The sequence below is a fragment of the Cibotium barometz genome, chromosome 21 (assembly GCF_041138505.1).
Source record: "Cibotium barometz isolate CiBa-2024 chromosome 21, ASM4113850v1, whole genome shotgun sequence".
NCBI lineage: Eukaryota > Viridiplantae > Streptophyta > Polypodiopsida > Cyatheales > Cibotiaceae > Cibotium > Cibotium barometz.
Genome location: NC_141066.1, coordinates 49,158,766 through 49,186,024, shown reverse-complemented (window position 1 = coordinate 49,186,024; position 27,259 = coordinate 49,158,766). Strand labels below are relative to the sequence as shown.

Here is a 27,259-nt window from a genome sequence, read left to right as displayed (position 1 = left end):
CATGCTTGAATGAGTTTTAAACTAAAAAATAATGTGATATTTTTATCTCTCCTCTCTCTTGAACCAAACCAAATCAAAATGAAACCAAACCGAATAAAAAAGGAACCAAACTAGATCCAAATCTAGTCCAAATTCAACCAAACTGAATTTGGAAAATTCTAGAATTTAGTTAGCTTTGGTTAGAGCTTCCCTCTCCTATAAATAGAACATGAGTCCTTTGAAAAAAAGAGAAGAATTTTACTATACTAGAGTTATGATGAAATAATGCTAATTTCTACTATTCTCTAAAATTCTCTCCAAATTGAAGAAATTGGAGCTTCCCTCTTTCTTCAATCCCCATTGGTGGCTCCATCAACATACTTAACCAATTGATTGGTTGGGGGCCTCTACCGTGAACAAAGAATCAAGCAATTTGTAAGGTAATTAGTGAATTTTGATCATTTTCTATAATTTCTCAATGTTTCTCTCTTCTCAACCCCTCTCAAGCTTGAGAAGCTTAATTGGAATGGTTTTTGAATGCTATTAAAGTTAATTGATGAATGGTAGTGAAGAGTTACATAATTTGATAAATGCTATTGAAGTTAATTGATTAATGATAGTTAAGAATTACATAAATTTTCATTTATGCTTAATTCTAATGGTTTTTATGTAATTTCTCTCTCTCACTCAAGAAATGGTCATACTCATGACCCATTCTCAATCCAAATGAAGCTTTTCATAAAGCTTTTCCTTAATCCAAGATTAATCTATGCTTAAAGTCAAATTAATGGGTTTTTTCTATGCTTTTAGTTTATGTATTTCATGAATATTGATGATTCAACCCATTATTGGGTTAATGATCCAATTAGGGATCATTCTAATCATTTTCTTAATGATAAGCTTTATCCTTCAAAACAAATTGAGATTTATCAGTCATAGTAGCAGAGCTATGGCAAAATTTTTATAAAAATTACACATAAAATAATTTTATTCAAAGCATGAAAAGAGAACTTCCTACCATATTCTAGGAATTATCATCCTAGATTAATTGAAAGAATTTTATTGTAATCATGAAGAAATTGATTTTTATGTTATGCATAATTGATGATTATTTTATTGTAAAAGTGTTACTTTTATCATATTTGGATTTCATGCATAGAGATATGCATAAAAGTTGATTATTTTATTATAAAATTATTTCTTTTATCATATTTGGATTTCATGCATAGAGGTATGCATAAAAGAATTATTATTTTAATATAAAAGTGTTTCTTTTATTATATTTGGATTTCATGCATAGAGGTATGCATAAAAGAATTATTATTTTAATATAAAAGTGTTTCTTTTATCATAATTGAATTTCATGCATAGAGGTATGCATAAAAGTTGATTATTTTATTATAAAAGTGTGACTTTTATCATATTTGGATTTCATGCATAGAGGTATGCATAAAAGTTGATTATTTTATTATAAAAATGTGACTTTTATCATATTTAGATTTCATGCATAGAGATATGCATAAAAGTTGATTATTTTATTATAAAATTGTTACTTTTATCATATTTGGATTTCATGCATAGAGGTATACATAAAAATTGATTATTTTATTATAAAAGTGTGACTTTTATCATATTTGGATTTCATGCATAGAGGTATGCATAAAAGTTGACTATTTTATTATAAAAGTGTGACTTTTATCATATTTGGATTTCATGCATAGAGGTATGCATAAAAGCTGATTATTTTATTATAAAAGTATTGCTTTTATCATATTTGGATTTCATGCATAGAGGTATGCATAAAAGTTGATTATTTTATTATAAAAGTGTTGCTTTTATCATATTTGGATTTCATGCATAGAGGTATGCATAAAAGTTGATTATTTTATTATAAAAGAGTTACTTTTATCATATTTGGATTTCATGCATAGAGGTATGCATAAAAGTTGATTATTTTATTGTAAAAGTGTTACTTTTATCATATTGAATTTCATGCATAGAGGTATGCATAAAAGATATTCTTTTTATACTAAAAGTGTGATTTTCATCATAAATGGATTTTATGCATAACTTAGATGCATAAGAGAAATTCTTTTATTCTAAAAGTGTAATTCCTACCAAATTGAATTTATGCATAGGAAGATGCATAAAAGAATGGAATTTCAATTCAAAAGTGTTATTCTCATCCAAATTGAATTTATGCATCGGAAGATGCATAAAAGATTGAATTTTAATTCAAAAGTGTCATTTTCATTTAAAATGAATTTATGCATAGGAAGATGCATAAAAGATTGATTTTTATTTCGAAAGTGTTAGTCTCCTTAAATGGAATTTATGCTTGCATAAATAAATGTGTAGAGAAATCTTATATAAGAATTCTCCTGTATTCTATATATAGATATGGGAAGTGATAGGATGTGATAAGAGGTGTATGAGATGTGATAAGATGTGATAAGATGTGTATGAGATGTGATAGGATGTGATAAGAGGTATATGGGATGTGATAAGATGTGATAAGATGCATATGAGATGAGTTAGGAAGTTATAAGATGAGTCAAGATGTGATACCGAGGTCTTGACAGCCTCGGTTCGATTTAAATGGTGAGCTTCCGGTATGGTGGATGAGGGACCAAGGAAGCGGCCTATGAGTGAAGCGCTAGGTCACCTGCGAAGGATCCTAGAGGGTGCGGACCATACGGTGCTCGGGCTCTGGGTCGTCGAAGATACCCACACGTGCGTCGTGGAAGATATTGGAACAAGGAATAAGAGTTGTTTTCTGAAACTGGGCAAGATCTGGTTGATTGACCTTGCTGGTCCTCAACGGATGAGTCCATGGCTCTTTTATATGGATCTGTGGGTTGATCTTGCTGATCTTCCACGGAGATTCCATTCTGCTATATGAATATATTGCCGGTTACTATGAGCTAGGAACTATGGAAAAGGCCCCTGAGTGAACAGGTGGTGAGCGTTCTGGTTGCCAATGATGCCATAAGTATACCGATGAATGAATGACTAGAAATAAGGATTCAACCAGAGACTATGAGGATTGTCATCGGTGACATAATGGTTTCATTAAAGGATTGTTTTAAAGTTAGCTGATGCTAAGAAAAAGGCAATTTCATATTGGGTGTGTAAGTGGTGTGACTAGTTTTATGTTTGCATGAACTTCCGGATAGGGGGCCTTGGAACTCTTTTCCTTGGTACCCGGGACAAAACCTAACCAAATTCTTAATTGGATCCCATCACTACAGTGGTTGCGCAGTTGGCTAACCCATGGGACTGGATGGGGTTAGGCTGGACTGATGGATCCGTAAATCGAGACTCAATTTCTGTTATTACGATAGATGAAGTAAGTCCCGAATAGTAATTGTTCTATGGATGGCTGTGCCTCTTGATGGGGAAAAAAGCGTTGATCCCAATGATCCAAGTGCAAGTTTCTTCCCTGATCTGACCGAGTATCTTTATAGGTGTAGTCGGATCAGTTTGATCACTAATGGTCTTGACTACGTTAGAGTAAAAAGTTATCTTGGAGGAATCGCCCGTGCTTTCCGGATAAGGGAAGTTTTTCCGGGTTCGGTTTTGGAAAAACCGATGGATTAGTCTTTTGTCCGGATATCCGTGGATGAGGCCCCGAGTGTGGGACCCTGCCTCACGCTAGAAGTGCTACTTCCGCTGCTAGTACCCCAAATCCGTTGCGCGGTGGGAACGGGGATCTCACACTCTTTAACTAATCTTAACTTTTACATGACCATAGCTAACTTTAGGTTGGTGGCATAGTATGGATAATGACCCCAAAAAATCTCTGAGATAAATTTATCCATGTATGGATTCTACCTACTATGGATCCACATTGAAATTTTTTGATAGGTGTCAGTAAATAAATAAGCTCTACATTTCAAGTAGTATTCATCAGCCTTGAGCCTAGCCAAGTGCTCAAATGCAACCCGTACCTCATCTTGTTCCAAGGCAAGGGTTTGTCTTTGTGCCAAAGTTTGAAATTAAAAGAGGTGTATCAATATATATATACATTAAAATAATTTTATTTATTAAGAGGATTGCGTTCTCAAAAAACCACTTTCAAGATAGTTTATAGAATACATACATGCTTTAAAAAGACTCCCAGGGTTATCTATACACAAGGCCTTGTCGTCTTGTAGTTTTTAGTAGTGGAAAAATTTCTTGAAGATTCCAATATCTTCATGGATAATGATGCTATGGTAGGTAGGCAGTAGTTGTCTAAGTTCAAAGATTTTGTGAAAAAAAAAATCAATATTGTTTAAGGCACTGCTATATATATATGCCCTATTAGTAAGACTTTCGCACAAGCACTCTGTGAAAGTTGCAACAAAAATTGTTGTGCAAGATATCCTATGTAGAGAATCTACTTGTTACAAGTATTGGTGGGGACGTATGTGTATGTGATTTTGTTTCACATACAGTGGCATTATAATAGGTTTACAATACTTTTGTGTTGGAGATTACAAGTGCAAATTGTTTTTTAAAGCACCATTTGGTAAGTTGTTGCAGGTAATCATGTCTAACAGGTCAATCCCAGATTATGAGTGATATATACAGTACAAACACTCAAACTTGACAGATACAACTAAACCAAGAGCTGCATTATGTAACCAAAGGAAATCTAAGTATAAATAATTACTCACTGAAGGTTAAAGGGCTTGTAGATGCCATTTCTTCTATTGGATCACCAACAATAGATGATGATGATATGGTATTCGTAACCGTGAACGGTCTTGGAAAAGAATACAATCAGTTTTAGATCTGTATTGGAGTTTCAGAGAATTTTCCTAGTTTTCACGAATTGATTGCTCTCCTCTTCATCCATGATGAAGAGATGAATATTGGGGGAGGTCCATCCTCTAGAAATGCAAATGAGCATGCCTTCTACTTAGATATAGGTAGAGGCAGAGGCAGGTCGTCATCTAGAGGATGAGGTGGTGGTTGGTTTTTGGAAATCAAAGCTAGCAGTAACAAGGCCACCCTAGTGACAAGAGGAGCTGGAGGGACCGAGGTGGTTGGCAAAGAAATCAGAGTGCAAATAACATATAGTGCTATTACTATGGGCAAACCAAGGCACATGGTAAAGAACTACTATAAAAAATAGAATGATATCAAAAGTGAAATGTTACAGTAAGGAAACTATTCATCATCAAGTAAACAGGGTGTGGTGATGAAGTGAGCAGTTGTTTGTGGTGCAGTACACATACTGAGTTCCACGAGATAGGAGATGTATCAGGATCGGGAGATATTTGGTAATATGGACTCTATGCCTCTAACCACATGACCAGTAATGGTAAGTGTCTTAGAGATATGCAGAAAATGAAAAAACCAACATATGTGAAAATAGGTGATGATTCTACACCTCTCACCACATAACCAGTCATCATAAGTGATTAAGAGATATGCTGAAAATGAAAAAACTAAGATATGTGGAAACATGTGATGATACTACATATCCCATTGCACATGTTGTTTATGTAAGAGGATGGCAAAATGAAGTACTTGGAAGATTTACTTTATGTTTCAAAGATTAGAAGAAACCTAGTTTTTGTTAGACAGATGGTTGAACAACGTCTACAAGTGAGGTTCAATCCTCAGTGAATTTTTTTAGAAGACTTCAAAAATTAGTATCCCTTGGTTGCAAAGTGTAATAAAAATGGTAGGATGTTTACTTTAGATGTGAACATGCCTAAGATAAAGGTAGCCATGTTTGCACATGGGATAGGTGTCATTGCAGATATTGATATAGGGCACAAGCGCATTAGTCATGTGAATATCTTCGATGGTGGCGATGAGTGGCAATGACTGAAGTCTATAGAGGCCCAAAATATCGTTACAGGTTTGCCAAAGTTTAAGGTTGATGGTATGCATAAAGTATGTGAAACATGCCAAGCATGCTTTCTCACATGAAAAGCACATTAGTACAAGGCCATTGGATGTTATACATTCAGATGTATGGGGACTGACCAAGACCGCAACAATTACAAGGTGCAGGGATTATGTTACATTCATTGATGTGTGGGTTTATTTATGAAGGAGAGAAGTGAGGTTTTTTCTCTTTTAGAGATTTAAAACCTTGGTCCGAGAAGGAAAAAGGCATATAAATAAAATGCTTGAGATCAGATGAGTTCAGTGATTTCTTAAGAAAGCAGGGAATCAAAAGACAATTCACATGCAGGTACACTCCGCGCAATGTTGTTGTTGAAAGGAAAAATAGGCACATTATAGAAGAGGCATGTGCCTTGGTATGTCTAAAAAGAATATGCCAAATTATTTTTAGGAAAAACCAGCACATCAAACTATTGTTTAAATTATAAACAGGACCCCAATACACTAGTCGTTCATGGTATAATGCCTGAACAAAAGTTTACAGGCATAAAACTAGATGTGTCTCACTTCTGCACATATGTCATTGGCATGGTTGGTGAGATTATGGTTGATATGTCACCAGTGGGATGACAAATTGTATAACAACAAATTTGGAGAACTAGAGCTATGGCATAGTTATAGCACCATCTCATATAGTCAAGTTCACATTATGGACCAACCATTGTATGCTATTGTAGGAGAGTACTTTCTCTTATAATATGTACTCTTATGTTTTAGTTATATGGTTATAGAGAAGAGAAGAAGATAGAAGAAAAAAATGTTAAGAAACCTAACATGGGATTGATCATGGTGTGGTGCAACATAGATTAAGCATAAATCATGGTGTGTTAAACCACACTAAGAAAGCCATTGCTAGAGAGAGAGAGAGAGAGAGAGAGAGAGAGAGAGAGAGAGAGAGAGAGAGTAGCACACTCAATAATACTCTATTGCATATGTTGTATGCACCATACAAATGAGAGGCTTCTAATACAGATAGCTTCAAGCCTAAATATCCATACATGTGTCCACCTATGTGGCACTCTTATCCATCCACACACTCAAGATAATGTCTGCACACACCCAAGTTTACATTGAGGAGGGGTGTTGAAATGTGCAGTGTAAAATGTGTGTGAGTGAATCTTGGGCTTGAGTATGTGAATTCACCCTAGAGGTGCTATACAATCTCTCCAAAAACAAATTCACATTCAACTCTTACCCACAACAATTTGGCATTGCCACTCTCAACAGTGGCTCTGAAAAGCAGAGCCTTAATGAGGAGCTTGGAATTTCATCTCAGTGATTACTCTGGTGCATGAAGAACCAGGGTTTTTTTTAGGACACCTAAAAATTATTGAGAAATGTGGTACCATTGAGCACAAGAATTGGTAGGGTATGAGTATGAGTAGCCCAAACGAAGTACAAGCCTAGCAAGCAGCCACATGAGCAAAGGTGGAATTATCCCACATAAGCTAGGAAAGCCAATGTTATACCCACCCATATAAAAAGGGATTATTTTAAGCAATGAAAAATGAAACAAGATCTCATGCCTCTTTATGAGTACAAGTCTCAATATTGTAACCTAATTGTGCTTGAATCTAAGCTTAATTAGTTTAGCAGTTAATCATCATATCTTTGCTTAGGTGTCACCCACCTTCTTAGATTAGCTTAATCACCAGATCAATTTAAGATTAGTGGCAATCACTATAGCCATACACATGCACATAGTATCCATGTTTCTCAACATAGTATCAGAGCCTCCCTCTCTCCTTTGAGCTTCTTCATTTAATTAATCTCAGCTCATTATTGTGTTTAAGTCACTAATCACAAGCTTATCCACTTCTCCTTCTTGTGGCCCTAACTAGCTGAGCTCAATTCTCTCAATCCTCTCCACCACTGCCAAACCATTTTGGGAGAGCATTTCTCAACCCTAGATGCCTCCACGGCTTGAAGGAATCGGTGAATCTCCCACACAGCTGCCTGATTTTTGTCGATTTGCATTGACTAATTTTTTCCTCCATTCTCCCCGACCACATCAAATTGAGGTAAACCCTCTTAGGAGCTTGTTAATCACCATTCAAGGAACCCGTATCTCAAATCTTAGCTCAAATCTTCCACTATAGTTGAGCCATAATCAATAGAAAACCAATCGCCTGATATGGAGCTTATATGAGATTCTAGGGCTAATTCAAGCTGGAGATATTTAGTGTGCCACTTGTTCTCATCAAGGCCAAAAAACTTATACAAAAATCCCCATCATAATTTCTTTCCACAAGCTCAATTTAAGCCTCCAAATTTTAGCCCCTACTAATCACCGATTTTCTCACTTACTCACTATAATTAAGATGTGTGATACCCCCTTGGAGTGTCCTCATCAGTCCACTAGGCTCAATCCTCATGCCTCACTTACCTCTGTGTTTTCAGCAAACTATGCATGAGATGCAAGTGGCTCGTATATTCCATTTAAGGATTCTATAGAGGGTGAAGTAAAGAATTAGCAAATGGTGCCTTAAATGGTGATTGCAGCTAATCACATCCACTGAGTGGACTTGGAGAGTTCTAGCAATGGGTCTATTATGAGATCTTAGTTAATCAAATTGAGGTAAAATATTAGGCATTTTGATGTGTCATGTGGTGATACTACGGGTGCTGAAAATTCAGCAAGCTCACATGTATCACACAAGGAAAAAGAAAAGGTGGGTAGCCTTTTATAATGCTTTATATTTAAGCAGGATACTCATTTGTTGATGGATATAGTGAAACAGAGCTTTGATGACGAGTTTGGGATCTTGACAGTTGTTACACCTGGTGTAAAAAGAGCCGAAGCAGTGTTAGGAACACTTGGCAGTGATCCAAGTGTATGCATGTCTACTAGAGTCAAATATCTAGTGGATAGGTTAAGAAATATACATAGTGATGGGTAAACAATCCATCATTATACATATACAGTCAAAGTTATACAAGAGATAGAGTCCACGTGTTTTGAGAAGGCACTTCGCCACCATAAGCATTGGAAAGATGTCATGAATGAAGAGATGGTTACATTAGATGCTAAGGAGACACGGGATTTGGTGTCTTTGCCTAAAGAAAAAGAAGGTAAGTTAGTGGGTCTACAAATTGAAACAGAATTCAGATGGTTTTAGTAGTAGGTACAAAGTAAGACTAGTTTCCAAGGGATATGCATAGACATATGGCATTGTTGGCATCATTAACTGTGAGGACATATTCAGTCCAGTTACTAGGATGGCAACTGTGAGAGCCCCATTACTATGGCTCAGCTAAGGGATGGTCTTTATATCTCATCAATGCAAAGAATGAATTTTGACATGGTGACTTACACAAGAGGAAATTTACATAGTGCAACAATCACCAAGATATGAGGATCATGCACACCAAGATTTTGTTTGAAAATTGCACAAAGACTTGTATGGCGTGAGAAAGGCACCTAGAGCATGGTCAAACAAGATAGGGGAGTGGTCATCTAATTTTGACTTTCACTTTATGTGATAAAGACTGATAGGGGGATTGTGCTAGTGGTTATCTATGTTCATGAATTGCCATATCATAGGTGACAATGATGATGACATTTATGAGGTGAAGATGCTTCTTTAAAATAAGTTTAAGATAAAAGATTTGGGTAAGCTACGATACTTCTCTCGGGTATACAGTGTTAAAAATAACAAGTGATGTTGGGTAGATGTTAGGATCAATGTTACCCTTAAATGATGTATGAGTTGTATTACTCATAGGACTATGGTTAAAAGGGTTAAAGGAAGCTCAAATGTGAAGGTATATGTGGAATGTCCATTCCCAATGGAGGCCAAAAGAAGGCATCTAGAAGAAAGATGACAAATGGCAGCAACGGAGCAAGGAGAAGTGTTATGTGACCCTCTAATAATATGTAAGTCGCATTAGTCATAAGACTGTGGTGCAAAGACTCAAAGGAAGCCCAAATGTGAACGTATATGTAGAATGTCCAACCCAAAAGGAGGCCAAAATGAAGCATCTAAAAGAAAGATGAGAAAGGGTCTAAATGGGTGCTTACTTCAAGGGAGGTTGTCCTCAAATCTAGGCAAGGATTAGGAAATGGCTTAATCAAGCTTAAGAGTCACAATCAATGACTAATAGAGATGTACTCAAGCCTATATATACAAGTCCTCTATGTTATGTATTATCATATGAGCTTGTTACTAAAATCTCTTGTCATTATGCTTTAGTTTTGTCATTAGTTTCTCACTCTGAATGTTGATCTACTAACTTTCATGTTCTCTTTTGAGAGTATTGTTGTTAGCTGGAGCAACAAGAAGCACCCATAGTTGCTTTATCAAGTATAGAGGCTGGACCACAAGGGCACTCCTACTATGTCAACATGTTAGATAGCTTGGTTACACAAGCTACTAGCAGATATGGGTGAGCCCATGGATATGATAGTTTCATTGTAGCACCCATAGAGTTGGCCAATAACCCAGTGTATCATGGATAAAGCACATTGAGGTGCATTATTATCATTTTGTGAGCGAGAAGGTTCTAGCAAGTGATTTATTCTACCTCATAGGATCGAGTAGTTGACATCTTCACGAAAGCATTATGTACAAAGAAGCTTCACAAATTTAAAAACTTACTAGGTTATGGAGTTGAGACCCAGGGAGAGTGTTGAGATATCGAGCCCAACTAGTGTAGATATGGATGACATGCACATATGACACCTCTACACTTACGCCACTGGCAAAGTTCATAACACTCAAGATCCACTAGACTCCTGCACTCCCCCCCCCCCCCCCCCACGCGCGCGCGCACGTTTGTAACATGCAGAAGCTCTGGGGTCTTCTTTCAGCCCTAAACACTCTTGGAAACCATCTGATGCAAAACGCAGATATAGAGAGAGAGTAGAGAGAGAGAGGTGCTAGAAATTCAGTATATTGATATGGTACAAAAAGGTACTTCTCAACAGCCATAGACTGCCTTGAAGAAAAGGTGGTAAACCCCAAAATTCTGTCTTTGACGAAGATCTATGCATCGGTTTTCCTCTAGTCCACAATCCATTCCTGCCCTAACTTTGAACACTGTCTTGGTCTTCATTCCTGAGAAAGGAGTCTCGCACTCTCACATCACCCTTGGAGGATAAACCTCCCTTGGGACCGTTGCGCCCGAGAACCTATCTGGCTCACAGGACTGCCATCCCCTCTGGCTTTGTGGAACACCACCAACAAACCTCCTGGGAGTTCTTCCCGCTTCTGTGCTCCTCGCCTTGGGCTTCGAATCCGTGTACTTTCTTGTACCTTGGACCTGTACACCATCATATGGGACTGAATCAGTGTTTAGCTTTGCTGAGCCTGATGCTCTGATACCAATGTAACACGCGGAAGCTCTGGGGGTCTTCTTTCAGCCCTAAACACTCCTGGAAACCATCTGATGCAAAACGCAGATATAGAGAGAGTAGAGAGAGAGAGTAGAGAGAGAGAGATGTGCTGGAAAATCTGTATATTGCTATAGTACAAAAAGGTACTTGTCTGTAGCCCTAGGCTGCCTTCTTTAAAAGGTGGAATACACCAAAACAGTCCCCTATGGGACCCCTAATGACTCAAACCCCTAGAGGGAGTGAATGATTACAACAAGGAGCACTTGGGCCTATTTATAGGTCCCTTGGACACTTGGTAGACTGGCCGACTGCTGGTCGGCCAGTCATAAATTCATTGATGCCCTTTAACGCAGCCCCGACTGGATATACTCCTTGATCATAATGCGCCTGCTGCTGCCCTTGTCCTCTGGTTCAGCCGACCTGTTCTGTGAGCAGCCGACAGCATCCTCTTCATGTTTTCCATGCCTTGCTCCAACCTACACTACTAAAAGTGCTCTGTGCTCCATCATCCTGACTCTACCTGGTTCATACTCTTTATCTGGCTGCCTCTTCTGGATTTAGCCCTGAAAATGTCCATGGCATCTATGATGCACATGACACCGTCCCACCCCACACACACACACACTTACACTTTTTCCCCTTTCTCGTTAGCATGAAGTGAAGAAATCAACTTAGGAGGCACCTTTAGTTTTTGTAACAAGCATTACATAAAACTTGTCATCAAAAGAAGCCCAGCTCAAGTCCCATACCCTGCACTTCGGTGCCGCCTTGAGTATCATGCACTCCATTGGCTTGGCTCTGACATTAAAAAAATCCTCTCTCTCTCTCTCCACCCCCCACATACTAATATCTTGGAATAGGGCTAATGCCTTGTATCTCCCAACCAAAATAATCAATGTATACAATCTTGAAAAATGTACAAACCTTGTCTAAATGAATCAAATGGTACACTTATTGAAAATGGCATCCACTCTGAACCACAGCTGATCTTTGTCATGAACAATGCACTTAAGGAGCCCCTTCAAAATATAGTATTCAGATTTGTTTCTTTCTGCTGCCACCTTTTTCGACGGAGTCAAAGGCAATTTTGGAGTTATAAAGAAACTGGTCCCACACACCTCCGGTTTCCTCTGTGTTAACAGTAGAAACATCTTTCCTATCAGGGAAACGGAACTGATCCCACATGGTTGCTGTTTGATCTCTGTGAACAGAACAAAAGGTCACTTGTATCATCTGTAGATTTTCTGACAAACAAATACACGGATACATATGACAAGCATACGTACATGTGTACATACACATACATGCATGCATACATTGTATTTATGCATGCATGACATTAAGTAAACCACTAGTTACTTAGAAGATTAATGTAACAAAAACGTAAGTCTATGGATCTTTAAACTGAAGCATAGAAACTAGTCATGTAGAAGAAGCTGAATATCCCCCACAGTATAATGAACCTTCTAGCCTAGTTATGCACCAACAAGCCTATGAGCTCGAAAACTTAGCTTGAGTTATACATCATGAAGCCAAAAGAAAGAAAGAAAGAAAGAAACAAACAAACAAACAAAAAAATCCAATGTATGATTGCAGTGAAGGCGATTCATGAACAAGCTAATAGTTCTCAATTGTGAAAATTAAGGCCGGGTTCAGAGGGGCCGCCAAACATGAGATTTTGCTGAGTTGGAGGTGAAGCAGCCAGCAACTTCTGATGCTCCCAAAGTTGGCACCCTTCTGTGAGTTGGCACTCCATTTTTCCGGCTCAAGGGCACCTTTCAGCAGTTCCTGTAGCCGACCTGACAAAGCCACCCACTCGTGCACGTCGGATGAAAAAGGATGCCAGGACTTGAACTTTGGCCAGCAACTGCCCTGCAAGACACTCTTACTGAATGGCTTACAAACATTTGCACATGAAATAAAGTATGTAAACTGTCTGAAAGGATGCCCCAGGCAAAGCAATCCATCTTGCTTCATCGACCCTGGACAAGGAATACATTCTGCCTGTTGGGTTCTACATCCGCTCTGGGCATCAGATCCATCTACCTCCACCTGCCCGTTGGGTTCCATGTCTGCCTTGTGCGACGTTAGGAACCTATCCTAAGCATCAACCACTGAGATTGCAATGACTCTGTATGCTTATCAACAACCTAATAATTCACTCAAAAACCAAATGTACGCATTCCCAAAAGTATGTGTATGTGGATCAGCCTACCTTGGTCTACTACCCAGGCTTGGCAAATTGCAGTGTTCACCATCCTCATCATATGCCCATCCTTTGCCTAGACCATAGCCGAAGCCAACTCCTACCCCGAAGCCAGCGCCGAACCCTAATCCAAACTGCATGCCAGGAAGTCCAAACCCAAACCCTGCACCTGCCATGTGAGTACAAGGAAAAGGTGAGCAAATTGTGTTAAACCGCACCACAAGGCACTCCACATGCCAAATTCAGAAAAGATCATCAACAGATGTGCATTCATATGAGGAGTGCATCCACGCCCAGTCTGTCTGTGCCTCCATGCATAAATGTATTGGATTTCTCAAGGCTAAGTACAGAGAATCAAGAGAAAAACCTAACCTCCAAATAGCCCAAAGCCAACGCCAAATCCAAAGCCCGCACCGACCCCAAAGCCAGGTCCCAGTCTGCCCAAATCAGCAGAATACATACAGGGCAGCTTCCATAGAATCCATAGCAGCTTAGACAGAGGAAGCAATGTCCAAGAACACTCTTTCGACGCATCCTTTCTATGAATTTCTAGCTTGTCAATAGTGTCAGGGCTATCCGGTTGTTCAACTGGGTTGTCCATAGCAATATGAAGGGAGAAAAGGGGGTCCTTGCAAATTGTAGAAGAGGATCCCCTGCAAGAAGAAGAGACGAGGGCTATGGAAGTTTATTGCAGAGAGAAAGACGACCTACGTTCACTGAGGTCATCGTCAAAATCCTGTTGGGGAGTCATTGTCCCTGTACAGAAAACCCCGGTTTGTGATGTGCCCGCATAGCTTTTACTAATTAATCTAATGTTTACAGTTAACATTTTCGTTCAAGAAGGGGAGGGCACACGCAAGGGACTAGGTCCATGATTGAGCTGTTGTGACTCTTAAAGCCAATTTTTGCTTTTGAGTGTATTGGGTTGAGCTTGCAACCATTTTTTCTTTACACAGGAATGTTCCCTAATGTTGTTTATAGATTGGTGATGACCATTTATGAGTTCAATGGTATCACGATAACCCGAAGCTCATCGACAAAGAATGTCCCTGCCCATGCCTTTTTTACCCTATGGGTGTGGGATGATTTGCAAAATACATAAGGAGCCAGTAGAAGAGTGGGTCCCACAGAGTTCACTATTGAAATTTGCACATAGCACAAGCAAGGTGACATTGGAGGAGAGGCTTCATTATGTCTCTTAGTTAGTCTAGGTTAGGATGATATTCAGACAAAGGAAATTCCTTAAAAGCCGTCCTTGAGATGGAGCCAACTCATCCTCACTTGTCTAATCAAACATTGTCGCCATATTTTAGCCTCTCTATTAAATAGAAATTGCCAACAGTAGAGTAGTGTCCATTGGCGCGATGCTGATCGTGAGCTAGAAGAGACGACCCTGCTATGGATAAGAATTTTTTTGTGGTGTAAAAAGGCCTCAATAAGACGTAGTTCATATAGAAACGACACTGATTGAGAGCTAGAAGAGACAACCCCGCTATGGATAAGGATAACCCTAATTTTTTGTGGTGTAAAAAGGCCTCAATAAGACGTAATTCACATGCATTTGACAAGAATGTACGCGGTGAGTTATATTTGTGTGAAGATGCTCAAGTGGAAGCATCTTTTTTGACTTTCCTTTGACGATCGAGTGGAGTCGCATGGAAGATGCGACATGCTATTTTGCGGCCATGTCGAATTGACATTTTTTGATAGGCCGAGTGGAATCCAAGCTTTGATGCTAGTGATAAGGCACGTTATGTCTAAGAGAGCCGTGTATGGAATCTGAGAGGAGACTATTTGTATGTTTGTATAATGGTGCCCTGCCCATGCCATGAAGTGCCTTCAAATGGAATTTTGCCCAAAAGAGGCATGTATGTGTGCGTTGAGTTGGGTCCATGAGAGATGCGTGTTAAGTTCATGTGAGCATAGAAGAGTGTTGAAATATATCACCAAGGGGGAGTGTTAAAGAATGAGAGCAACGAAGCACTCCTAGAATGATGGAATGTGACACCAAGAGGGAGTGTTAGAAAATTTGGTGTCACATATTTATGTAATTGAGGGGGAGCATTAGAAGTATAGTTTGGGTAATATCAATTGTGGAATCTACTTCTTCAGAATTTCAAAGGCTAGAGTGTTAGAAGGATAGCACATGGGTAGGTGCTATCTTGGAAAGGTGACAAATCATGGATAAGGATGCCACATGGCAAAGAGTCTTGGCCAGAGGCTATGTATGTTTTGAGTCCTCTCGTGTTATGGTTGATAGCATATTGCAAAGAGTCTTGGCTAGAGGCTATGTATATTTTGAATCCTCTCATGTTATGGTTGATAGCATATTGCAATACATTCGGTTCAGTGTGCATATGGGTCTACATGTATTTTGTATCATGGATTATCTTGTTTGGTTTGATCCTCCCTAATCGAATCTCTCTCATTATGTGCATCACTCTACCAAGCCTATCCTTAGTACCTTAGATTCTTAACAATCCCAAATACTAAAACAGAGGGTTGTCCACAAAGACTCAATTACTTCCCACTGCCACACATAAATATGCAGAAGACATGCTTAGGATAGCATTTGAAATGCGAAGGGCTATTTGATGGAGCTAGCGATTAAGTTTACGAGGCCATGGGAAAAGCCCATGGGAAAGATTGATGGTCCCACCAACATCGGTCTATTCGAACTTTGCCCTGAAGGCAAAGTAGGCTAATGGGCCCACTTGAAAAGTCCAGCTATGAGACGTCGAGACACATAATCACTATGGGATTCTCACCTAATGAAGCTAGATGGAGTCCCATTGCATAGATCTATAACTTCAAGGAAGAGGAGAGAGAGCCAATGCGGGTCTATGTTTCTAGAACCAAGTATCTCCACATGAGATGGAATCTCTACAAGGACCTATTACACTCATTGATTAATGTATGATGGATATTAAGAGCAAGAGGTTTCATGACCATGTCTACTGGTCTACACACTAAATCTTGCTGTGTGACAATAGACCTAGTAGACAATCTGCAAGATAAGGATGTAAAAGTCATCCACCCAAACCAAGAGATAGGGGACACATCATCCAAAGCCTCAATGTTGAAGGATGCTCAACCAACACCAACCAGATTCCTAGTCAAGGACATGAGCATGGATGAGTTGGCAGAGAATCTGATCAACTGGTTATCCCAGAAGGTGGCAGCGTTAGCCTAAAGAGCAACCTCAAGGCCAACCCAAGCCAACACCACTCAAGATAGACACCCACAGTTATTTCCACAGAGAGAGATAGTTTGGTATGTAATTTGCCATTAAAATCATACAAGTCCATTGTTGAGGTAGCCTAGAGACAACAACGGTTTTGAGCTCATCGTTAGCATCACAAGAGCCATGATATAGCTTACTTACTAGTACCTAAAGGAAACCTAACAGAGTGACCTTCGGACCATGACAGATGTTCCCCACACTATCAACCACAATGGTTAACATTACTCCTACCATTTTTTATCAAAGCATGGTTACATGTAATTTATTTTTTTATGCAAAACCGCGTTAAGCGCTTCATGTAAAAAGACATGGGATGACTGACCTTACGACATGTGTAATACCGACCATGAGCTACAAAGCCTAGGTGTACATAGAGCTAGAGAACCAGTTTTGGGCCCTCAATGGTCAATGGGCAGCTGGCCATTGTAAAAAAGGAGCTCATGTATATAAGTAACTTAATAGAATATGAAAAGGGACAATCCCATTATCACAATTGAGTCTTTTTCTTCTTCTTCCCTCTTTCTCTCTTGTGGCTATGGTGGTAAGCTTGTGTGTTGATGCAAGCTTGCTTGCTTGATTGCAAGTTTTTGCCTGTATAGGTGATACCCTCTATCTTCTCCCCATCTTCTTCTTCTCCCTTTTCTCTCTCTCCCTCCCTTCTTACACACATGAAGGCATTGAGGTAGGAGTTGAGCTTTCCATAGCTCCTTCTCTCATTTCTCTCTACCTAGCTCAAGGAAAGCTCCACTTGGGTGACACAAGTGGAGGTGGAGTGAGCCCCTAGGAGTTAACCCTCTTAGGGTTGGCTAGTTGCATGTTTCTGAACCGAACCTTGCATCCTCTCTTTTCTCTTCTCTTCTTCCTCCCTGATGCAAGGAGAATTCTCATCTAGGTGAACAGCTTTGGCGTCGCTACCAGGGATAGCACTTAGCTTAGGGTCCACCAGATGGAATGAAAATCCACCGGTTGTAGGAATTTGGTATGAGTTTTTTGTTTGATTTGCATTCTTTCTATTTTTCTTGAAACAATGGAGTTGCAATGGAGAATGGGAGAAATAGGAACTTTAAAGGCTACATCAAAGGCAGAAGCTACACAAGTAAGTTCCCTAATTTTGCCAGGATAATATTTAGAGTCTGTTGTTAGAGATACGCCATTTTGACGCAATTAAGACACATGTCTGCTGTTGCTAGTTTGTGTGAGTGAACATTCGTACCTTCACATACAAACGATCGTTCCTTCCCCATGAGTGAATGACCATACCTAGATAAGCCCACAATCATTCCCCCACTAGCGAGCGTTCTTTTCCCCACACTACCGCCACGGTCGTAGCTTCTCAAATTCCAAACTGTAATGTGTATACATCTCTCTCGTGTGACCTATAACCTCACCCACATAAAGCGTGCCTTTGCATTCATGATGGAACCTTTGCCGGGACATTGGACAGGTAGAAGAAGGCATGGGGATAGGGACCATATAGTATTGGTCTTTGATATCATCAGTGAAAGTGAAGAGCACCCAACGGGACAAACCACCCCTGATGGAGCCCATGGTAGGTCCTCCATAAAAATAAACTTGAGAAAAATACTTAAAATAGATGAAAGCTTATGCACGCAACGCAAGAATGGGCTAAATATCCTTCATGGTGTACGTCCTCTTCATGGTGTATTTTAATACATTTCCTTGTACAAAAAGCAAGAGCCAAAACTACATGTAGTAAATGATCTCCACTTTGGGCTTGCATAAGCCTAATTACAAAAGTGTGAACACTCTAAGATTCACTCATGAAATAGAACTAATGTATATCAAAATGTTGCACACTAATGTGCACATAAAATATCATTGCCATTGCCGATCATAAGTAATCGCCACGCGCCATGCGTCAATAAATTTTCATTCGATGCAAGCCCCCAGTGGGTCCATGCACATCCTGCACAATAACCCTACCACCATTGATCTGCACACTGACATTCACAATACAAGCTCAAAATATGTGACAAGTTAGAGGTGATCAGTCTTGCTTGCACATAAAATAAATATCCATCAAATAAATCCATAAATACCAAATAATTCAAATAATTCCAACATTCCTCCCTGGTGAAAAGCAACTGTCCTCAGTTGCTAAACATGCAATACCTCAAAGTCGGTACCTTTGCATATTTAAATAACTACGTGCAATACCTCGATTCGGTGAACTTTGCACGAAAAAAAATATCAAGTTCAAAATATCCATCATAGAAAATATGATTCCACAATATCAAAACCTCGTGCAATACCTCAATTTAGTGACCTTTACATGGAAAAATAACCATGTGTGATACCTCAAATCGGTGACCTTCACACATATCAATATCTAATACCAAAATAAATTGCCAATCGTGTGATACCTCAAATTGGCAACCTTCACACGACTACACTGGTCTCAATACCAAGTTCTCAATACTAAGTGTAAGATTCACTACAACTGTCTGTGAGGAGTCGATCAAGGCAGAGTGTGTAACAAGCGCATGGTCTAGAATCCACTGAGATTCTTCGACAGGATGATTCTTGTACTTAACCAAATATCTGACATAAACATTACCATTGTAGTTTGCTCACTCAAGAATTGCTTCAGGAACTAAAATTTCTGTATATCAGCCTTTAGGAGAGGTGGGTCATCATAAACGAGGGTAGAAGGTGTCATATGTAATATACGAAAGTTCAAAAGGTGTCAATTTTCTACTCTCACAAGCCAAAGGATGTCCATCATGCATGAGGACAACACGGATTCCTGAGCCACTAGCAGCATCAGTGACTACGAGGAAGAATGGTCGAGTAAATTCTGAAAGTTGGAGGATAGGGGCATGAGTCAACAGATATTTTAGTCTATCAAATGACTTTTGTTGGTTTTCACCCCATCCAAAAACTAGACGTTTCTTAAGCAAAATTGTCAAAGGAAGTGCTATCAATGAGAAATTACGAACAAAATTCATATAAAAACCAACTAAATCAAGAAAAGATCTAACTTCTTTAACACACGTTGGAGTAGGCCAAGTGACTTTTACCTTTTTTGGATTAACTTTGATACCTTCACCTAAAATAATGTGGCCTAAGAACTCAATTTCATCTTAGAAAAAGAGACTTTTATCAGGATTAACATAAAGTTGATTTTCTTTAAGAAGATTAAACACTAATGCAAGATGCTCTTCATGTTCTGCATGATTCTTACTATGCTTGTCAAATTGGAGGCCAAGGAAGTGGCTTTTTAATGCTTTTATGCTACTTAATTTATGAAAAACTTAGGAATCAAGTCCATAATTGGATAGTGATCCAAATGATAGTTATTCTATCATATTGTATTACTAAAACTTTATGTTTTCAAAATTATTAAAAATTATCAGTAATAGAACGGAGCTATGGCAAAATTTCTGAAAAATTAACACATAAATCATTTTCGTACATAATATGAAAAGAGGACTTCCTACCATATTCTAGGATTAATCATCCTAGGTGAATTGAATAATTCTCATCATAACCATGGAAAATTCGATTTTTATGTTTATACATAAATAGTTAATTAGGAAAAAAAAAGAAAATTTCTAGTAATTTATTTTTATAATAAAAGAGAAATTCCCATGACAATGGAAATCCATGTATTCCAATGAGGAAAAGAAAAAATTAGGAATACCAAAATAATGGATATTTTATTTAAAAATTAAAGAAGAAATTTAGTTAAATTTATCTTTTTGCATAGATAAATTTAAATGATGAAAGAGGATGTCCCACTATAATTGGAATTCAACCATTTAAATGAGAAAAGTGGAATTTCTAGTGTAATGGAATTAATGGAGATTTTAATTTAATTTTTAAGAGAAAATTTAGTTAAATTTATCTTTTTGCATAGATAAATTTAAATGATGAAAGAGGAATTCCCACCATAATTGGAGTTCAACCATTTAAATGAGAAAAATGGAATTTCTAGTGTAAAAGAATTAATGGAGATTTTTATTTAATTTTTAAGAGAAACTTTAGTTAAATTTATCTTTTTGCATAGATAAATTTAAATGATGAAAGAGGAATTCCCACCATAATTGAATTCAATCATTTGAATGAGAAAAGTGGAATTTCTAGATTAATGGAATTAATGGATATTTCTATGTAATTTTTAAGAAGAATTTTAGATAGATTTAATTTATGGTAAAAGAGGAATTCCCATGATAATTGGATTCCACTCATTAAATGAGAAAAAGAGGGATTTCAAGTTTATTTAAAAAAATAGGTTTATTTCAAGTTTATTTCAAGTTTATTCAAAAGATGGATTTCCATCATAATTCTACCTAATGAATTAAGGTCGAGAAATTATGTGGCATAAGGAATATCTTTGGATACTTTAATTGAAAAAATCACTAAATTGATATTTATCCAAAACTAGATGTTTATATGAAGGGAATCCTTGTTAGAATTAAATTGAATGAATTTGGTTAGACTACGAGAGGGACGGACAGTAGCTCACCAAGAATCTAGTTGGACAAACAGACAAAATGATGGGTAGATTACCCTCATGAGAGATCAAGGATCCTCATTATGAAATCGGGAATTATGGAGAAAAGGGTTTTGTGGAACCAATCTCAAACTGGGAATTTTACTTGCATTGGAATCTCTGTTTTTCATTTAAAGGAATGTTTTATGCCAGAATGCTGGAGGAAGCATTTGGCATATGTTTTACTAAGAGGAGGTTTGTTGGAACATTTGGCCGGGAGTCGTCAAGGGACGTCGCTCGTGACAAAGCCTGCCGAGGTCTTGACCAGCCTCGATATGGTGAAAATGGTGCGCTTCTGGTACGATGGGTGAGGACCGCCGAAGGGGTCCCTGAGTGAAGTGCTAGGACACCTAAGGAGGATCCTAGAGGGTTCTGAGACTAGGCGATGCACGGGCTCGCGGTTGCTAGGACACCCATGCGTACGTCGAGGAAGATTCGGATGGACTAAAAGGAAAGATTTTTGGGAACCAAATTTTGATACTGGATCTCATTGGTTGGCCAGTTGGTCTTCAATGGAGAGTCCAGAGGACACATTTTGTAATACAATGGACTCGAAATTTTGGAAAATGATGATCAGAAATATTATGATTTCTATTGAAGGATTGTTTTAAAGCCAGTCGAATCTGTTATAAATGGCAATTTCATACTGGGTGTGTACGTGGTATGCCTACCTTAAATTTTTGCATGAATCGCCGGCTAGGGGGCCTAGGAACTCTTTTCCTTGGTACCCGGGCAAAAACACAACCAAATCTTTATAAAGGAATCCCACCAATACAGTGGTCAGGTGGTTGGCTAACCCATGGGCCGGATGGGGTTAGACTGGATCGAAGGATTCCTGTGAAACAACTAGATACGATTAGTTACGTTAATTAGAATAAATCCTGAGAAGACCTTGTTTTGTGGGAGGGGATCAGCGGCTGTGCCTCATAAATGAGGAAAAAATCGGTGATTCCATGGACCAAGTGCAAGTCTCTTCTTGATCTGACCATGTGACTTCAGGTTCGGTCAGATCAGTTTAACTAGTGAAGATTTTGACTTGTTAGAGTAATTCTCCTATTGAAGATTTTCCCATGGCGGAATAGCCCATGCCTTCCGAGCGAGGGGAGTCTTTCTGGGCCCAGTTTTGGAGGAACCACCTAGGCTAGCCTCTCGTCCGGACATCCGCGGGCGAGGCCCCGAGTGTGGATCCCCGCCCCGCGAGGGAGGTTGACGCCGCTCCGTGTTGCCGGAGCCCCGGAGGGGGGGGTCTCACAGTATGCATAAACCATTATCTCAAGAGCAAGCCTCAGGATCCCCTGCACATTTATAGAGAAGTCTTATCTCGAGACTAAGAAACTTTATCTTGGGAATGCGCAATCAAAAGAGTCTCATCCCAGGGAAACAAGCATGGACTGCCAATTTGAGAGAACTGTCACACCCCTGATAGATCTGATATCAAAGGTAGAGAAAGTCCCAGATAATCTAATTCAAACCGATCCAATAGTTTGGAGAGCTATACTTGACTACCGTGTCGACAGATTCATTTCAAGAACTTAGACCAGTGCCAACAAGCCTAGATCAAGAACTAGCTCATCAAGGCCCTGAAACCTCCTACCATAGGGAGAGATTCCACCTAGATACCATACAGATCCCTATAGAGAGCACATTGGCCCTCCACTGAGGCAATATCCACAGATGGGATATTACCCTCCACGCTTTGCTTTCCCAACTATCATACCTTCACTTGCACTAGCTCTGACTGCGGTAGGGTAGACACCCAAAATGTTAAGGTTAGCCATGGAAATAGGGAGGGGGTAGCTTCACGAATTATACCACCAACATTCATGCAACCAATGTATTGGCCAAGATTAGAAAGGAACAAACCGAACCATATCTCCAAACTTATCACTAAGTTTGATGGGTTAGGGGATCCCATACCTACATTTGGAGATGTTTAATTAGATATGTGAAGCATTTGGCCATGTGGAAGATCAAGTTAAGGTGAGTACCTTTGGCTTCACCTTCGGTAGAAAAGTGGGACAGTGGTTCTTCCAATCACTGACAATAGAAGACAAGGCTACCTTTGATGCCTTGAAAAAGGCTTTTAAAGTAGGATATTCAAGATAGGGAACTTGATGGAGTCTGGTTGAATAGTTACATAATGTGAAGCAAAAAGAGGGAGAATCCATTTGGGACTATATCAATTGGGTAAGATATCTTCACTCTCACTGTAATGATAGGGACAAGTTTTCTCACTCTCACTGTAATGACAGGGACAAGTTCTCTCATGAAATATTGATCGATTGATTCCTAGAGGGACTTAAAGATGTAGCCTTGCATAATTCCATGTATACTCTTGGACACACCTCCTTTGAGCAATGCTGTAGAAGTGCCATGGATTTTGAAGATAATTTCAAGGGAACTCATTCCTGAGAATTGCATGAGGGAACTTACAAAGCTTCCTTTAAAACCATAAGCATAAAATCTGAAGGGAAAGGGAAGGAATCCTCTTCATGCCAATAGGTAGAGTAGCTAGCTGCTTTGATGTAACAAATGACCCAATAATGGAGAATAGGTCAAGGCCATGACCAGGTCGGTGGGCAACCTCATCTTTATCCTAAGAGAGAACTATAGGCAATGACTAGCCTTGCCCAGCACTGGCACAACTTAATGCACCTCCACCTAGCCATGCAGTGGTCACAAGCGTACCTAAGGTACGAATGAACAAGTTAGGGTAGTACTTTGAAGGAGATGAACTTAATGTAGCACTGCTCCTAGCTTTCAAAGAGCTTCAAATCACCACCATCCTAGATTGTCATGCAGAAGTGAGCATTGTTACCAAGCAATGCTGGGAAAAATGGGAAAAACTACCATATTGATTATGAAACTAGGTGATGGAGCCACCACGAAGTCCATAGGTCTTCTACATGAAGATTAAGATTCTTGGAACTAGTTCTTGAGACACCTTTGTGGTGAGTGATGAACTTTGGCCAATAGTTAGTTTCTTATACAATTGCATCCTAGGATGGCCCTGCATGAGAGAAACCATGACAATCCATGATTAGAACACGGATCACATCCATATTTGGAAAAAATACTGAATGCTAAAGGTGTTCTACACACTTGGAAGATCCATCCAATGAGCAGGGGACCCTTGGCAGAAGATTCAGTGAATATTGCTAGGTCCACAATAGTACACATGTGCCAAACATGCCACAAAATATTGTAAGATGAAAGGGATAGCATGGAATTTTCACCTCTCCAAGAGCCAGAAGATGCTAAGATAAATGCACATTCTTGCTACTATGGATATACTTCCAAAAAGATTTGGCTGGCAGATGGGCAAGAAATTGCATCTCTCTATGTGTTGAGCATAGCGCATACATGCCCGATGTTACAAACCATGAACCCGTGCACCAAAGAAGTAAGATTGTTATGGGAAAAATCCACCTGTAAGACGCCGAGAACAAACGATTTCAGGGGAAAGGAAGCTTACGTCTTTCTGATAAAATCGGAAGGACATTGGGTGAGGTATGTAGAGGCTGTTAATGCACATTCCGACTTCTAATAGGTTTGGCAAAAGGAGCTTAAGGACTTTCCCATTTCGGTTAACAAGGTAACCACTAAAAGGGAAGAGTCACGTGACTCAACCCCCAAATCTCTATTGCTCTGCTCGTAAAACACACAAAAAAAAAGTTGGCGCAAGTAAAGTGAGAGGCCAAGAAAAGAATGGATGTGGAAAGCACAAAGACTGAGGAGAGTAAACATGTCTCTAAGAACTTTAAATCTATTTGTACAATAAAAAAAGTCCCAAAGAATCCATCATGGAAAGCCTAGAATGCCTTATGATGGTCCGCTGACCAAGGTTAAGGAGATCAACCTGACAGGGGGGAAGATCCGAAACCTTTCTATTATGGGGGGGAAGACCTCTTTGCACAAGAAGAGAGGGACCTTTCTATTATGGGGGAGAAGACCTTTTTGCACAAGAAGAGAGGGACCTTACTGACCTCCTCTCACAGAATTCAAAGATTTCTTCGCCTGGAAATACAATGATATGAAAGGGACACCTCCTAAAGAGGTTAAACACACCATCCCCATGGTGGAAGGAGTAAAGCCAGTAAAACAAAGAGCGTATCCTATGAACCCTAAGTACTCCAAGATGGTCTTAAAGAAATCAATCGACTCATAGATGCCACATTCATCTATGAAATAGAGCACACCGAATGGGTCTCCACCACGATCGTGATAGTATGCAAGAAGAATAAACAAGTGAGAGTGTGTGGGGGCCTCAACGAGGTCAATGCTGCCATGATACAAGATCACTATCCATTGCCCTTCACAGAGCATATGCTGGAGCATGTCGCAGGAAAGGAGGCCTATAGCTTCCTTAATAGGTCTTTCGGCTAAAACCAAGTGCTGACAGACCCAAAAGATCAACATAAAATGACTTTTTCTACCACTGAATGGGGCATATATGCATATCAAGTCATGCTATTTGGTTTCACCAATGCCCCAGGAACCTTCCAGTGCTTGATGTGCACAGCCTACAAGGAGTATCTACGAAAATTCCTTAAAGTCTTTATGGACAACCTCTGTGTCAATTCTACATGGAAAGCACATCTATGGTGTTTGAGAAAAGTGCAAGAGAGATGCTGAATTTACAGAATCTCTCTTAACCCTTTAAAATGCCAATTTTGGGTCCGGCATGGAGTGATCTTGGGACACATTGTTTCAAAACATGGCATTTCCATAGATGATAGTAAGGTGTGACTCATTCTTGAGCTACCACCCCCTACTAACTTTAAGGGAGTCCAACAATTTATGGGGCATGTTGGTTATTATTATTGGTGTTTCATCTTCACGTATGTCGCTCATCCCCTTTACGAGCTTCTAGTTGTTTTCGACTAGACAAAGGAGTGCCAAACAAGACTATGATTTCGACTAGACAAAGGAGTGCCAAACAAGCATATGATTAACCCAGAGAACACAACAAGGACTTCCCTGTTAGCTTTGCAAGTCGCTAATTAAATGAGGCAAAATGAAATTACACCACCACAAAAAGAGAAGGGTTGGCCATGGTCTATACAACTAAAAAGTTTCATCATTATCTTTTGGACAAAATTTCTTTTATTTGTAGACCATCGAGCTCCTTATCTGGTGAATAAACCTTGCACCATAGGGACAAGATCCCTAGATGGCTCCTAATTTTTCTAGAGTTTCATTTTACTATCATGGTATGCAAAGGTTCCCAACATGTACTGAGACAGACCATATGTTGCACATTCCTAATGGAGAATTTCTCAGTGGGAGTTGATGATGACTTGCTTGATACTCCCCTATTTCAACTATCCTTGATTCCTGAATGGGGAGAGGAAGTTTCACATTTCCTAGCTAATGGCCTACCTACCGGAATGCCAATCAACAAGGATTGAGCAAGATGCCTTATCATGAAGGCTGCCCCCTATTAATTGATAACGGGAAAATTATACAAAATAAGGAAAAGATAGAATAATGAGACGAGGCATCCATGAGGATGAATATGTCTCTATTTTGGAATAAGCCCACTCTAGAGTTGCAGGCAAACACTTTACAAATACCACTTTGCTCAGAAAATTCTCCTTGTAGGCTTATGGTGGCCAACCTTGTTTGTAGACATGGCCAAATATGTCAAAGAATGTGATGAATGTCAATGGACTGCACTTCCACAACACGGACAGGATACCCCTCTATCCCATAATGTTTTTGTAACCATTCAAGAAATGGGGAATTGATTTCGTCGGTCCCATTAGCCGAGCTTCCCTACACACCCAAGCCTGCTATATCATAGCGACAACAAACTACTACACAAAATAGGTTAAATCTTGAGCCACAAGGAAAGTTGATGCAAGGACCACGGCTAAATTTCTTTATAAGTGTGTAATCACTCGATTTAGGTGTCCTCTTGAGAGCTTGTTATTGGCAATGCCACCTATTTCATAAATGAGGTAATACGATTCTTGCTACAATAATTCTTAGTCGCACACCATAAATCTTCACCCTACTACCCCCAAGCTAATGGCCAAGAAGAAAGCACTAACAAAACTTTATGTGCCA

General features: G+C 39.3%; 1 protein-coding gene across 4 annotated transcripts; it reads right to left on the bottom strand.

The window, feature by feature from the left end:
• Nucleotides 1-11,330: 11,330 nt before the first annotated feature.
• Nucleotides 11,331-14,263, bottom strand: LOC147627294 (uncharacterized). Of its 4 annotated transcripts, none has more exons than XM_086815928.1 (3): nucleotides 13,800-14,261; nucleotides 13,437-13,596; nucleotides 11,331-13,088 (listed from the first exon to the last, which is right to left on the bottom strand). In XM_086815928.1, exons 1-3 carry the CDS (start codon nucleotides 14,026-14,028, stop codon nucleotides 12,839-12,841), a joined length of 639 nt encoding a protein of 212 aa, XP_086672054.1. In that variant the 5' UTR covers nucleotides 14,029-14,261; the 3' UTR covers nucleotides 11,331-12,838. The 4 variants fall into 4 exon arrangements, with proteins under 4 accessions (XP_086672054.1, XP_086672056.1, XP_086672055.1 ...); XM_086815930.1 differs by having other exon boundaries at nucleotides 11,331-13,093; nucleotides 13,800-14,258; XM_086815929.1 differs by having other exon boundaries at nucleotides 11,331-12,422; nucleotides 13,800-14,250.
• Between the last annotated feature and the right edge of the window lie 12,996 nt (nucleotides 14,264-27,259).

Bases quoted from the DNA above. Each gene is read 5' to 3' on its own strand.
- LOC147627294 (XM_086815927.1), bottom strand. From the start codon at position 14,028: ATGGACAACCCAGTTGAACAACCGGATAGCCCTGACACTATTGACAAG. The intron at 13,597-13,799 runs GTTAGGTTTTTC...CTCACATGGCAG, and splicing joins TGGCTTTGGGCTATTTGGAG to GTGCAGGGTTTGGGTTTGGA. The intron at 13,317-13,436 runs GTAGGCTGATCC...TGCTTAGGATAG, and splicing joins AGCCTGGGTAGTAGACCAAG to GTTCCTAACGTCGCACAAGG.